The sequence below is a fragment of the Aspergillus fumigatus genome, chromosome 7 (genome assembly GCF_000002655.1).
Source record: "Aspergillus fumigatus Af293 chromosome 7, whole genome shotgun sequence".
Taxonomy (NCBI): Eukaryota; Fungi; Ascomycota; class Eurotiomycetes; order Eurotiales; family Aspergillaceae; genus Aspergillus; species Aspergillus fumigatus.
The window spans coordinates 2,042,762-2,058,115 of record NC_007200.1 but is presented as its reverse complement, the minus strand read 5'-3'; the positions used below and the strand labels follow the sequence as shown (position 1 = coordinate 2,058,115).

Below are 15,354 nucleotides of genomic sequence, written 5' to 3'. Positions count from 1 at the left end.
TCGGCGAGTCAGAATGGGGAAGCGGCTTATGAAAATATGAACTGGAGTTACTGGTGATTTATCAGAAATATATCATCGATGATGGGGTTTCCCTAAACGATTTCAATTTAGCGCAGTCGCAGAAGGGCACTGGGAAAAAAGCGTGAGTGTCTTAAAGGCTAAAAGCCCCCTTGCTAGTGCAGTCTCAGAGATTTCGCTACTTCAGGCTCCTCTACTTGTACAAACACATTGAGTGTTGGATACATAAGACAGCTAGCTAGCCATGGGGCTGTAAGAAGTACTTCATCTTGCCTAAATTTAGTCCCCTATGCATCAGGTCCAAAGCATTCATCCAAGGTCAATTTGTCACCATCCGCGCGGAGTAACTAACGTAATCAACCACCGAACCGCCGATACCACCGAACCGCCGCTTCGCCGCGAATATCATCGAATTCTTGGAGCCATCTAATCAACACGTTATTTCTTTACCACTATTATTAAAAATGCCACTATCCAAAGAGAATCGAATGCAGATGGCCATATCAGCATATAAAAAGGGGCAATTCAAATCAAAAGCAGCCGCTGCTAAGGTCTTTGGGGTGTCTAGAGAGACCCTTCGTGATCGGCTTCGCGGAATCAAACCACGCGCTAATAGCCATAAGTTAACAGCTCTTGAAGAGGAGGCCCTTGCTAAGCGTCTATTAGATGCTGATAGGCGTGGCTTTTTAATTCGACCGCAGTTCCTGCGTGGAATGGCACATATTCTACTATGTGCACGGACAAATGATCCAACTTCAGTCATTGGAGTCAACTGGGCATATAAGTTTATTAAACGCCATCCAGCACTGCGTACAAGGTATAATCAGAGGATCTCATACCAGCGGGCAAAGCAGGAAGATCCAAAGATTATAAAACAGTAGTTTGAGCTTGTGCATGCCACTATTCAAGAGTATGGTATCCATGAAAATGATATCTGGAACTTTGATGAAACTGGCTTCGCAATGGGACTCTGTACAGCCTCAAAGGTTATTACTGCAGTAGATCGCAGTGAAAGACCTCGTACAGTTATCCAGGGAAACCGCGAATGGGTTACAATCATTGAATGCGTGAGCTCGAAGGGAATTTCTATACCACCAGTGGTTATCTTGAAGGGAAAAGAACACCAGGCTCCTTGGTATCAAGAATCAAATCTTCCTCCAGATTGGAGGCTTACCAATAGCACCAATGGCTGGACGACAGATGAGATAGGCCTTAAGTGGTTAAAGGAGGTCTTTAATCCTTTCTCTAGCCTACACTCAACTGGTGCAAAGCGATTACTCATTCTTGATGGCCATTCAAGCCATCAGACCGCTGAGTTTGATGATTTTTGCAAAGAGAATGCAATTATCTGTCTATGTATGCCTCCACATACATCCCATCTTCTTCAACCCCTAGATGTTGGGGTTTTTGGGCCGCTTAAACGCTCATATGGAAAACTAGTGGAGGGGATGATGGTGGCTGGGAATAACCACATTGATAAGGAGGATTTTCTCTACCTCTACCCTCCTGCTCGTGAAGCAGTATCAAACCAGAGGAATATATGCAATGGCTTTAAAGGATCTGGCCTTAGACCTTTGAATAAAGATCAGGTCCTTGAGAAGATCACCTTTCAACTCCGTACGCCAACACCACCACCTCTTATAGAAGGATCAATCTCATCTGCTTTTCAAACACCTCAAAACCCTCGCCAGCTTGATCATAAAGTTCGCAGCTTACAGAGAAGCCTGCAAAAGAGGAAGCTTTCTAGCAGTCCAGTCTCTCATATTCAACATCTTGAAAAGGCTGCGCAGATGGCAATGAGTATGAATCTTCTTCTTCAACAGGAAATAAAGGCTCTACGGGCTGAGAATGAGTGGAAACTGAAGAAGAAGGTAAGGAAGCATGCTTCTCTAGGGAATGACCTCTTTTAATCTATCCAGGAAGGTCGTGACCGCATTCAGCAGCTTAATGAGCAGGTTGATGAGCAGGTTGATAAGCCTATACCAGAGCCTCGTCAGCGTGCTCCACCACGCTGCAGTGGCTGCTGGACTATTGGACATACAATACGGAATTGCCCTAGCAAATAGCTATATATTCATATATTAGATAATTGATTTAGTAGCGTTGGTGATTAGATGGCTCCAAGAATTCGATGATATTCGCGGCGAAGCGGCGGTTCGGTGGTATCGGCGGTTCGGTGGTTGATTACGTTAGCCAATCGTCTAGATCCTTCGTCAGCCCTGGCTACCACAAATGTCTCAAATGGAATTCTCGTAGCCTGTAGGGCGCCCTTTCAAAATTCTCCGCGTCGTACCACTCCGCATCATCCTCGTACCCTGTGCAGTCAACGCACCTTGCGCCTGCGAAAGAGAATTTTCAACAATGTCGAATATTTTTGCAAGAGAACGAGCCCGAAAGTCACCTGAGAGCTATTAAATAACCGAGTGTTTGGGACCTAAGTTGGCCTTCGAAACTCTGGCAGCGAAGTGCTACTTTCTGGGCACCTTGCCAGTCTGTATTGTTGCGCAGACACCATTTGAGCGGTGGTAGCTGGTTGAGGGGCATTGTAGGACCAGATTCCTTCCTCGGATTCTGGGAACGAAAACAAGTGACATACCTCAGGCAAAGAGAAGGAACTTAAATTAAACTGAGGTGCTAATTCCTTTGGGGCCTAGAAACCTCACGGAAAATTCGGTTACTATGAGAATAATTGGAAAGGAATTTCGGCTGTGTGCGCATCCCTTTTCCACCCCCGTCGCAAAGCATTATTATTCCAAGCCCGACAGGGAATATATGCATCAGTAAACACTGCGCATTCAAATTATCTTCATATCCAATATTGACTGTTGTACTTCAGCGACTTGGTTCGACAAGTAACTGGGGAAGGATAGCCCCTTCACAGCTCCCCTTGCGTCGTCATCATGCGACATTCCCCTATGGCCCTAGGCCCCTAGCCGCCATATCTAGCCTTCCGCAATTACTTGAGGGGGACGCAATTCACTTCCAAAGTTATATTGAACAAAACAACGATTTCAGCACCGCATCATCGCGCTCATTGGTCTAGTAATTGACCCGCCAATGTGTTGGTTTCTGATGCTGTTGTGCCATCCCTATCTTGTATTTGAGACTACCTTCACGAAAGGGCGACGACTGAAAGGGCGGGAGTTGGTGTGCACACTTCAGTTCAACTCAATCAAGTTGACTACCGGCTCAAACCTAAGAAGCAACATCAGAGCAGCTCAGAATGTCCAACAGAGAAACCGCAAAAAAGGCGGTGGAAGAAATTGGTGAGAAGCTTGGACATGTTAGTCCGGCGATCTTGGATCGCATTGGGAAGCTGCTTCCTGAGGAGAGACGCATAATTGAACAGAGTCTGCGTGCGAAGGACGAGAAAATAGGCCATTCAATTAAGACGTTTGTCACTTGCTCAACAGAGTCTCCAGCGACCCAAGGTTTTGTGTGCTAACTTAAACTACTTAGACTGGCAAAAAACCTCTATAACAGCAATGCTCGATTTGTCTTCGAACTTCTGCAAAATGCAGACGATAATCGCTTTATGCTAGCGAGAAAACACAAAGAATTACCCTTTATTTCGTTTAAGGTCTATCCCGATCGTATCGTTGTAGAGTGCAATGAGGACGGATTTAGCATTGAAGATCTGTCGGCCATCTGCTCTGTTGGGGAGAGCACCAAAGCCGCATCTCATGGCTACATTGGGGCAAAAGGCATCGGGTTCAAGTCCGTTTTCATCGCGGCTTGGAAGGTTCATATCCAGTCCGGCAATTTTTCCTTTCATTTTAAGCATAGAAGAGGTGATCTTGGTCTTGGAATGGTTCTACCAGTTTGGGAGGACCCTGAATACGAATGCCCTGATCGCTTAACCCGTATGACTCTTTATCTTCACACGGAAGGAGAGCCACACGCACTTGAGCATCTCCGCAAAACCATTTTCCAGCAACTCAGTGATCTTCAGCAGACTTCTTTACTCTTTTTGCGTAACATCAAGCAAATAGGAGTCTTCTTTGACGATGGCAATGGTGGGATGAGGCGATCTAAGACTTTTCGTGTTCGCGATGCGCCTGGCCACAGTGTCTTTCTCGACGCCACTGTCGTGGATGGAGATGAGAACTCTACCACGGTTGAGCAACGCTACCATGTCACTAGGCGCACTGCCACCGAGCTTCCGACGAGCGACAATCGCAACCTCCTGAGTACACTTGAAACCAATACGGCATTTTCGGAGGCGGAGGTCGTCTTGGCGTTCCCTCTCACAGTAGATTCAAGACCTTTGCTTGAAAAACAGGAGATATTTGCCTTTTTACCAGTCCGTGAGTCTAGGTTCAAAGTGAGATTTCTTCCATACTGTGCGATAGCAACCTCCCGGTACATACATGTGCTAACTGGAAGAATAGTTCTTGATACAATCCGACTTTGACACTAGCGCAAATCGGCAAGATATCTCTACGACTTCGAGAAGAAATCTTTGCCTATTACCTCATATTGCCTCAGCATTTGTGATGGCAGTGTTGGAATTCTGTGAAGATCCAGAGTTGTGCTACGCATGGCCGAGCTTCCTTCCATCGTTAGATGATGATATGGGTGACTTCTGGTCTCCTCTGGCTCGCTCGATCAGGGATTTGATTGCCGAGACCCCGGTTTGGAGGTCAAGGCACGGCAACAGCCTTCGTGTGATAGATTCCATCATGATTCTTCCAGAGGACTTCATGGATAGCGACGGGAATCCATTGCTGGACGACTCAAGCTTAGATCCGTTCATATCCACCGCCTACCCGGCCGCGCTAGAAGAGACTCTCAAAGAGTACGGACTCCGCGTGGGGTCTTTTGACCTAATCCTCAGAATGTTGAAAAGTGATCTTGAAAGTTCTACCTCCAGAGTCAAGTCACATGTTACCAGCGCAGACTTCCACTCCCGCATTTCACAACTTTTGTCGACGATTGCAAACGAGCACGAAGATGGAATGCGTACTCTGAATGAGCTTGCTATTCTTCCTCTACGAAATGGCGAATGGGTGCCTGCTAACAGCGGTCCGGTATACTTACCAAAGACTGGTGAAATAGACATCCCGGCTGACGTGGATTTTCGCATCTTGGATCCAGCAGCGGTTGCCAATGAAGACCGCAGAGCGCTTTTCACACATTTGGGAGCCGTGGAGCTGTCGGTTAGTGCAGTTCGATCTGCAATACTGGCGAATTATAGACCCTTGTGCAACGGGGTTTGCATCGAAGATTCGAGAGTTCATCTGCGTTACTTGTATCTGACACACAATCGCCGTCAGATTGAAGAAGATTTCTGCAATGTTTGTGTTTACTGCGATCATGGTACTATGAATAATCCACACGAAGAAGAGATCTACCTCCCGCACAGCCATCCATATGGACCAAAGGCCCTCCTAGGGCCAACGGAGTACTCCCAGGGCATGGAAGTATTGCTCATGCATTCAACATATTTTGAGAGCATTCCATCAAGGCCCTGAGAGCATTCCATCAAGGCCTCATTCAGACTACCCATCGTGGCGAGCATGGTTAACCACTTCACTTGGAATTCGCGAACGACTAAGTCTTGTTTCATCCGATGGTGATTCTCTTTCAGACAGCTGGACCTATATCGCGGAAACTCGCCCGGGAAAGCTTCTGGGACTGTTGCAGTACCTCTGGAAGTATCAAAGCTCCGAACTGCGCCAAAATGCTGATCTCATCATGGAAATCCAAAGCATGAATGCAAGAAAGCTTTGCAACAGGGACCTGCCTGATGACTGTCGGCTTGACGAAACATATTTGCCTCTATCCAACCTTCGGGCGCTTTGTCATCGTTTTATGGAGGAAGATGAACCTTTCCCGTTCCTATACCTTGAAGAACTTCTAGATGAGGAACTCTACTCCAAGTGGATTTTTCTTCACAACGATTTCTCAGTCGGAAAGGACGACGATATGGGTTTTCTGCTTAACGTGCTGTATTGGATCCAGAGCGCCAACCCTGATGAATCCGCACTTACCTCGTATGAGCGACTATGGGATTTGTATATTACAATTGGCGCAAAGCATCTTGCTGCCGAGGACAGAGTGGTCGCTGGAGACAAAATTAAGTAAGCCCAACGCTTGCCAATACCCAAAACTGTCTGCTAACCTTCAACTCGAGGTTTTTTTTTTCAGACGGTGACTACATTTTCGTTCCTAAACTCCAAGAGGATGATCCTTACGATGCGGCATGGGCCGGTCTTGAGCAATGCCTATGGGACGCACCACCAAATATGATTTCCAAGTATTCTCTCAAATACGTCTTCGAGCAAGTTGTCGGAGAAGGTCAACTCGAACATCTTTCACAATTCTTCAGGCATACATTGAGCATTCCAGATGCCTCATGGTCAGATCTGACAGGGGAACTGGTAGAGCGGAGCCAGAACCACTGCGTGGACTTCGACCAAATCTTCCATATGTACAAGTACCTCTCTGAAATGGAAATTTTCTCCATTGATGATTTGCGGCAAGTATCAACGTTTCTTTTTCTTAGTTGGGACTGCATCAAAGAACTAAACTTCTATTTTTAGGCGCGAATTTGAGGATGAAAGCCTGATTTTTGTGACCACAAACGGCGAACCCGGTTGGTACAAAATCTCCGAGTGTTTGTGGTCAAGTACTACAGATATACGTGGGAAGGTCACCCTGAATGACCATTACGAGGACTTGAAAGATTTCTTTATCGATACTTTAGGGGTCAACACACTCACCCTTCGGATGGTATATGATGAGCTGTTAGAAACAAGCTCGGAGTCAGCAATTGACGAGACGAAAAGTAAGATCTGGTCTCTCAATGCTCTCCTTCTAACAGATGGAGATTATGTTGACCCAGATTTACTGCTGGAAAGATCGGTGTTTCCTGTCGTTTATCCAGATGGAACAAAAGGACTCACGTCTGCTGCTACGGAGTTCGCGATTCCTGACCGGGAACACCTGGCATCACAATTTAGAGGCAAGATCAAGATTCTTGACTTCAGTCTCGAAGAAGTGCGTCGTCTGAAAGGCTTTTTTGAGTGGACAAATCTCACACATCGCTACTTATCTGCATCCATCAAGGAGCTGACTTCCTTCTCTGGCGAGGCAACGCAACTAATTTCAGCGCCCCACCGGGACTTGAGAAGAAAGGCTCATGCAATCCTCCGGTGAGTTTTCCAAATTTCTAAGCTTGGATTAGATTGCTCATGTCCCTTCTACATGCCAGAGTCGCGGCCACATTCAATAGCCCGAGGTATTGTGCGAATCCATCGGGGCTGTACGAGTTGCTTCGGACGGCCAGGATTGAAGCCACGGATGGAGTTTTCTCAATTCTGAGAATCTCCCAAGATGGCGTCGTGGCGGATGTTGAAGAATTGATTGGAAAATTGCACATCAGTGAAGAGCCATCTGGTCTCGTTGTTTATGTGCCGAAAGACAAAAAGGCCCAAGAACTTTGCTTCTGTGACCTTTTGCCTAAGCACCTGCTCAACTGGCTCATGCGGGATCCGGCCACTCAAATTCCTGACAACATCGAAAGCAATGCAGTAAATGTAATTTCCATGGTTTTGACTATCGATCCTTCCGTTATCGACCTTATCTTGGAGCGCCAGGGTATCATCGAGATTGACGTGCCCAACGAAGACCCTGGCATTGACGTTGATAGCATTGATGATCAAATAACACCTCAACGGGCACGAAGTCAGGATCGATCTGCCGCTGAGGTTCCACTAATCTCACCGGATATTATCACCCTATCTCCCCATCTGAATCGCCGACCCTCAGGCGCTTCCTCCGAGCAAGTGATTTTTCGACAAACTGCGATGGCCTACCATTCACCCAACTCCAATCGCAACCGTCCACCGCTGCTGTACTCGCTACATGACCATACAGCGCAGGACAATATGCAGTACCGAACGCTCCTCACTCGGGTGCTTTTGGCTGCGAGGCGAGCCACATTTCCCTCGAGTGGACCGCTCAACATGAGCGAACTGAATGAAGCGCTGTCGGGAGAAGAAATCTGCCATCGATTCGATGACTTCGATGGCATTGACATAAGGAATGTGTTCCACCCAGACAACCAGCACGAAAGAGACAAGAAGATTGGCGCCGCAGGAGAGTTATATGTAGGTTGCATTTCCGCTATCTTCTTTTGGGTAAAGGTTTAAAAAGTGGCTAATATTCTCGCAGGTTTTCGAATTACTTACACGGCTGGACCCAGCTCTAACAGACTGGAGTGACGTGAATTGGCAGAGTACAATTCGTAGATATGTCACAATCCACCCGGACTATGCCAACATGAAACCTTGGTATGGGGGAGAGACAGCAGACATTACATATGACGATACCGAGGGCATTTTCACGGCCCTGCTCATTGATCACGGATTTTTTGACGCTGAAGAATGGAGGGACAAGCATCCGAAATATTACATTGAAGTCAAAACGACCACAGGGCATTTGAGAACACCTTTCTACATGAGCAAGTATCAATATGAAAGAGTGAGTGTGTTGACAACCATCGGTAACATATACCCGCTAACTAAACCCAGATGCGGGCAGTGCACAACAGGAGCGACCATTCGGAGGTATACATGATTCTACGCGTGTTTGATATATGTGGGGATAACATTGGCATGAGCGTGTATCTTGACCCGGAACAGTTGAGGTTGGATGGAGGACTTATATTTACTGGGGAGACTTGGTCAGTCGTTCCCGGCTAGTCGGGCACTATGGACGAATATCAGCCGCATGGTTTTCATCGTCCGGTTATGGGAATATGCAATCGAGCACGGTCCTCTTAACCGAGATATCCATTAGAGTGGAGCTACGAAAACGTCAGTACCTGCGGCCTGAGGAGGCATAAGCCGGACAAAAACCAAATCTTACGCGAAGCCGGCGACCGGTTCATCCTCATATTTGCAGTATGCCTTTTCTGGTTACTCTATAAACAGAAAGCTAGGTTAGTGGGCTATCCAAAGTAAATGAAGGCTGACCTACAAACTTAGAATGGCGTGTATTAAGTTTTATAAGCGGTAGGATATATATCTATGACCCATTACGCCATACTGCTAAAAGCAACATCTAATGAGATAGTCTTGGAGAGTGCCTTCAAATTATTGTCATTGTAATCATTAGTAGATTGGAGAACTGTGGCTAGAACACTTACACCGGAACAGAAAGCATCATGACTCCTCCCAAACGCTGATATGACATCAGACACTTCTATCGAAAGCCGAGTTTCACTAATCTTCTCCGAGTGAATTTCAGTTCGAATATTATGAGACAAATACTAGCATCTGACCGCTAGTCAGGACGTCTCGTACGCACATGGTATCCTCAAAGGCCATATGCGTATAGCTGCCATTCACGAGGGGAGCGTACCAGGACCAGAGATAGATCAGCCTACAGCTGATCTGATTACTTGACTACAATGTCAAGGTGTCGGCTTGCACTTTCGCCCCGCGTTAGCTCCCAAGCAAGCTTGAGACTAGTCGATCTATGAGAATCAACACGGTTGATCAGGGATTAGCTCTTCTTCATTACGCCATCCCCGGTGGGGCCGCCTGTTGAGCACCTCGATTATTTAGAAAATCTTGGATTTGGGAAGCTAGTCAATTCACCCAAACATGCTCAACCATTGCCCCGCCCAATTTTATGCTCTTACAAGCTTCCTTTGTTGGCCCAAGGGATGTACTAATAGTATAGTGGGTTTGTCTCTGTCTTTTGTTACACAGATCAGGCCATACAGTACGGATTATGTGCCCGATCCATATGGAATCAATGGGACAACACTTGGACCAAACCCAAGTGTCAGGGAATTGGTTTCAACTATATTTAACAGCACCATTTATGACTAACATGCTTCGAATACCTGCACCACTTATGACTAAGATGCTTCGAATACCTATTTTATCACGCAGTTTCAGGATTTACAACCACGATAAGATCAAGATCAATTGGATATTTCAATTCTGCTCAAAAGCCTGGCATATGGTATCCATCCAAAAGACAAACCCTCAATCAAGAGACCGACTAGGCTTCCGTGAGAGCGAATGTAAACTATTCGGAGACTCAACGCGTCACAGATGTTGTGATCTCACACAGGAGCCACATCATGCGCGCAGCATTATACTATAATGGTGAACAACGAAGTTAACAAACTGCTCAACTATGATCAACCATTGGCTCCACTTATATTCAACCTTTGGTTGTCCAGGACTCTGTATTCTCGGATGTATTATTCCCAAGACATCGAGCTGCTGATAGCTTCGTTAACGACTGAAGATGTGTGTCTTGCATTTAGCCAAACTTGCGAATCCTTTCTGCTAATAATAATTAGTCTAACAGAAAACACTTAAGAGAACAAATATCTTCTTTTTCACATCCACCAATCTCCACAAACCCCGTCCCCAAACGCTTTCTCCAAGTTTATCCTTCATCATTCAGTGCACTCCGTACCTCTGAGAGGAACACCACATTTTCGAAGATAGCATCAATACGATACAGCTAAGTGTCCCAATATTTGCCATGCAGGAGTCACTTCCCGAAGACCTGAAAATCGAAGTCCGACGCCGTTCGGCTTTTAAAGCTGCCCGGAACGATCCGAGGCCCACGCCACCCCCCGAGTTTAATATCCGTCGAATGAATAGAAGTTCCGTAGCTGGTACATCTGGGGACAGCTCAGAAGATTTGTCTCTCGCCAGTGATTGGTCCGGGGCTTCCGAGGATGAGATATTTGCTGGGTTTGAAGATCTTGGGCAGCTCGACGGCCGGATAATAAAACAAGAGCCTATCTATTCGGGCGACAGACAGGTTGGTTACTGTTATGGCAAAGTGATCAACCGCTAGCACATCCGCTCCTATTTTCGTCACGCTATGATGACGCAAACAGGGCACGCTTGTTCTCTTGCGCTTGACCTTCTAGACCGATACGGTCGCTTGAAACAAGAGTTCAAGGACCATCCCTTTAAAAAGGGTTCTGGCGTTTGGAGAGCCGGACTCGACGGCGACGATATCTTCCTGATAGAAAATCTGGAAATTGATAGGCAGTATCGCCGCTGTGGACTTGGAAGCAGGCTTGTGAGAGCTATGCTAGAAACAGTCGAAAGTGGGACGTTGTATTACACAGCAATTGTCCGTCCCAGCGCCTTGAACGGAAACGAGTTGCAATGTGAATCAGCAGCTGGAAGGACGACGACAGAATTGACGAGCGAAGATATTTCGAAATCTTTCTGGCGGTCTTCGGGCTTTCGGCGTATTGGCTCGTCTTCTTAGTTTGGATTCGCATCGGAGGCAAAACACCCGAGTCGTCACCTATCGCGTGCTGACGATTATGAGCTTCCAGATGTGCCTCTCGGGAGACTGGACCTGCGTCTGCAAAACGACTTGATTAAAGCGCTCACGTCAGGCGATAACGACTACGCTGAAGTTCTTAGCCGTCTATTTGATGGTGTCGCCAAGGATGACCCTCGATGGAAACTGACAGACGCCGACGGCAACACTGTCTTGCACTTTGCCGCAACTAAAATCAGGCCGATTAGTGTCCAATGGATTCTTAGTCGGACCACAGAGCTCCTCCATCAACGCAATAATGACGGCGAGACCCCTTTAGATGCGCTGCTTGCAAAGCTTGAGAATATCCGGACAACGGATTACTACAACCTGGAGGCTGAAGATGTGTCAGACTACTTCTCCGGATTCAGTGACGCTGCAGTTTCGTGCCTCATGTCTCTGAATGGCAGTAACGAAGGAACGGACGATGAGTGGCAGCGGCTCAAGTACGGATGCACATGTGGACGATGTATCTCAGGTTTCTTGAGTCCCCGAATGCGCTCTGCCTTCGAATACCAGGCAGAAATATTGTCTGATCAGCTTTTGGAGGATATCAGTAATGGGGAATTATGGGTCGCAAATGATAGTTCCCGTCTCTATCTCTTCTCGCATCGGCTTCGAAACAAGCTCAAAGCCAGTCAAAGAATGAGGAAGGGACTCGTTGCCCTCTTGGGTCATATCGCAGCTTGTCTCCAAAGAAATATGATTCCGAGCGAGCATAACGTGGAGATGATATTGCGTGGCGCGAAAAGCTCTTTTTCTGAGAGGTTTTTGCAACGTGGCGAGAGTGTTGAAGCGGTTGCCACCATGCTATTTCGGTGGGCCATGGAAAGTGACGAATTGGCTGGGAACTCATCGCACCTGCGCCTGGAGGCTTTTGAAGCCAAGATATGCCAGGTGCCTGCATGTCGGAATGACCACGAGTTCGGCTTCGTAAGTGGAATGTGTGGGTATGAGAGACTGTCACCGATAAAATATTGACTCAGCAGGGACGAACAGTGTATGAGGGTCTGCACACGCTTATCAAGTAATGTAACTAAGAAGAACGATAGACCAAGCGAGAATAATATTCGTCCCGAATACGTCCCGAATACGTCCCAAATATTACCATCGTCTACTAAGTCTATAGCCCAGTCGGTTGCTGGTAGACCCAGTAGACAAGAAGACTATGAGACCAATAAAGAGGTGTGCTTTGGGTTTCGTTGTTCAGCCTGGACGACAGCAGGCTAGTGGCTTGCCAGCTCAATGTCGGCTCTGTGGCTAGCTGGGTCAGCCAGCCGTTCCACTAGCTTATTGAGACGACACCCTTATTTACCGCTGAAGAGTACCCATTACTTGGCCGCTATGGAAACGGCAGTACCACCTCATAAATCTTCGTGCATCAGCTTTCACGCCTATTTAAAAAAGTGTTGAAATGCTTAGATGATTGCCGTTCTTTACTGCAATATATAGCTCGAATCTCCCTTTTTCTGAATTCTGAACCTACTTATTGCTAGAACGGAGCCTGAGCGAGAAACCAAATGGGAGCTGCACGACACACACGTAATCCAATCAGGGAGTGCCAAGTATAGAGATTACAGTACCCACGCCTTAGATCATTCAGTTTGTGCTTCAGATTTCAGATGGTAGATTCCTCGATTCCATTGTCGCGGCAATAAGTTCGTCGTTCCCAACTCCGCCGCTCCGTAGTGGCTTGAAGATGAGTCACTGTTCCTGACGAATATGTTGATGAGCACTTGCACACGCGCCCGCTCGGAATACTGGGAATGGTTACCTCCGTACTTGGTACAACCTGGCCTTGTTCCTCAGTGTATGGCGGCGGCGGGTCATCAGGATGTCCAACTGACTGGTCCGATAACTGGGATGCGTGCTGGGCTAAGAGGAAGCGAAGGAGAGCAAGGTCAAACTTTATCCGGGAAATCAACTCGGCGCGCTCTGCATCAGTACCATACTCCTTGTCATCCATTGTAGTGTCTTGACGGAAATGAGGCTGCGAATATTAGGAAACAGAATGTTGAACTAGAGGGAGAAAATAACATACGATTGAAAGTTGAAATGGATATGGAGGCAGTTGGTCCTAGTACATATAGCGTTTCAAGGGTGGCCGGGACGCCAGATGCGACGGTCTGCCTTGCCGCCCGTCTCAAAGTCATGAGCACAGCTGCCGCCTTTCCAGTCAGGATCCCTGCTGAATTTACCCAATCTTACTGCAGCTAGTGGAGACGTTAGGTGTTAGTGGCGGCTGCTGACGCTCATTAGTGTCTGACCACAACCAGAACTGTTTGTCTCGCGAATTGTCGGTTGGCTACAATGTGGTCATAGGAGTCAAAAAGCGCCGTCATAGTCTTCATTATCCACACTCCAATTATGTCCTCCCTTCACGATGTGAGGTGAGCGGCAAAAAATCGGATTGATGCTGCTGCTGTATTTTCGCATTCAACAACATGCAGACTCTATCCACATCTAATTTTGGGATTTCTTCTGAAAGTACTACGAATGTCCCTTGACAACGCGCCGCTGCAAAATGCATATTTTGATTCTCAGTCAATAAAGTTGTAGGGCATACAGGTTCATTGCAGTCGCAAGTTAATGGTGTCCGTCTGATGCCGCGCCGCAAAAAATGCATTGATGAATTTCAGGGTCTGAAAATTCCTATCTTGAGAGCTCACCAGTCTCCTATTTCACACTCGGTTTCTACCAGAGTATGCGCCGTCATACCTAATTCCTATACTCCGAATGAACCCGATTTATACGTAGTAGACGTGGTGCCACGGCTCGGAAAAAATTTCGCGTGCTTGACATGCCCCGAGAGTGAGCCATGTCTGACTATGACAACGTTACCAAACTCGCGCTTCTAATTGACGCGGACAACGCGCAGCTCTCCGTAATTAATTTTGTTCTTCCTGAAATATGGCACAGCTCATGCGAAGCGGGAATAGATCCATCAGGATATTCGATATCCTAGGACAACATCGACGCCGTAAATCGCAATATGGAGCTGCCTTAAAATTTTCCTACGATCAATCGACCGGAGTATCAGTCTATCTGACATTACCTGGGAATTAAGATACATAACCATCCACCGTTTTCATGCATCGTGGATGCATCACAGGTGACGGGCGCGTTCCTAATCTTGAACGCTTAAACTATGGGTGATGGAACCTTGCCACTCTTTCTTTTTTCCTACTTCACAGGGAATAGGTGATAAATCGTTGAAAAATTGATTAGAAGCGCAGAATTTGGTTCGCTTCCAATTCCCAGCATCACATTGCCACCACAATGAATGATCGTTATCCATAATGTATCACGCCTGACCCTATTGTAAGGTGTGGGAAGATTGGAAAATCACAGAACTGTAAGGCGACGCTCTAGATTCACTTTGATGTAATGGAACAAATCAATTCAACATGGCGGTCACTACATCACCTTACCGTAGATATAAAAGTGATTAAAGCTGAAGGAGATCTGGAGATAGGTGGCCAATCTGGCAAAACCTCCCATTGCGGAGATTAAAGATGGTGTGGTCTGTTTTAGACTTCAAAGATCCAACTGCAATAACCGTCAGGATTTTTCTGATCATTAAATTATGTTGATTTCGCTCAATAGAACGCCCCACCAAGGATGGTGCCCACAAATCGGGGTTTAACTGGGCCAACTGCGATCAACTTTTCGGCCCACTTATCTTACGTCACTAAGCAAGCCTCCTCATTCTTTTCCGATGCAGCTATCCAACTGAGAATAGAACCAGTGTGAACTATGGTCAACTGGTGATCAACTACGATCAACCCTCGGACCCACTCAGGCCAAGGCGCTGTCCACTGTGATCAACTACAATCAACTGCCCGCCCCACCCAGGATCAGGCGCTATGCAAGCCTCCCAAATTGCTTCTTGCCTTTCTGGGCTAGCGGTGCTTAGCTAGTTGTAATAACGAGTTGTGACTGTAAACTTCCCACAGCAGAGAATCACGGGCTGCTCGATATGAGAGAAATGGTAAATATATCTCATAATGCTTGTAT

The 15,354-nt window shown here is 46.8% G+C and overlaps 3 protein-coding genes across 3 annotated transcripts; all 3 read left to right on the top strand.

Moving 5' to 3' along the window:
- Window positions 1-980: 980 nt before the first annotated feature.
- AFUA_7G08660 (uncharacterized protein) lies at window positions 981-2,202 on the top strand (the record flags this gene model as incomplete). The annotated part of the gene is made up of 2 exons (XM_077805241.1): window positions 981-1,889; window positions 2,104-2,202. 2 exons carry the CDS (start codon window positions 981-983, stop codon window positions 2,200-2,202), a joined length of 1,008 nt encoding a protein of 335 aa, XP_077661369.1.
- An 852-nt stretch (window positions 2,203-3,054) lies between these two features.
- AFUA_7G08650 (uncharacterized protein) lies at window positions 3,055-9,277 on the top strand. The gene is made up of 9 exons (XM_077805240.1): window positions 3,055-3,411; window positions 3,478-4,342; window positions 4,410-5,485; window positions 5,508-6,101; window positions 6,155-6,499; window positions 6,564-7,175; window positions 7,235-8,132; window positions 8,197-8,505; window positions 8,556-9,277. Exons 1-9 carry the CDS (start codon window positions 3,242-3,244, stop codon window positions 8,724-8,726), a joined length of 5,040 nt encoding a protein of 1,679 aa, XP_077661368.1. The 5' UTR covers window positions 3,055-3,241; the 3' UTR covers window positions 8,727-9,277.
- A 644-nt stretch (window positions 9,278-9,921) lies between these two features.
- On the top strand, window positions 9,922-13,392 carry AFUA_7G08647 (uncharacterized protein). Its single transcript, XM_077805239.1, has 2 exons — window positions 9,922-10,292; window positions 10,346-13,392. The coding sequence occupies exon 2, from the start codon at window positions 11,731-11,733 to the stop codon at window positions 12,316-12,318; it is 588 nt and encodes a 195-aa protein (XP_077661367.1). The 5' UTR covers window positions 9,922-10,292; window positions 10,346-11,730; the 3' UTR covers window positions 12,319-13,392.
- The last annotated feature ends 1,962 nt before the right edge of the window (window positions 13,393-15,354 follow it).

What these genes read in the sequence shown, in the direction of transcription:
- AFUA_7G08647 (XM_077805239.1), top strand. Translation starts at nt 11,731, where the DNA reads ATGTCTCTGAATGGCAGTAACGAAGGAACGGACGATGAGTGGCAGCGG.
- AFUA_7G08650 (XM_077805240.1), top strand. Translation starts at nt 3,242, where the DNA reads ATGTCCAACAGAGAAACCGCAAAAAAGGCGGTGGAAGAAATTGGTGAG. An exon ending in TCCGTGAGTCTAGGTTCAAA is followed by an intron (nt 4,343 to 4,409) that starts GTGAGATTTCTT and finishes CTGGAAGAATAG; the next exon opens with TTCTTGATACAATCCGACTT. An exon ending in GCGCCGCAGGAGAGTTATAT is followed by an intron (nt 8,133 to 8,196) that starts GTAGGTTGCATT and finishes ATATTCTCGCAG; the next exon opens with GTTTTCGAATTACTTACACG.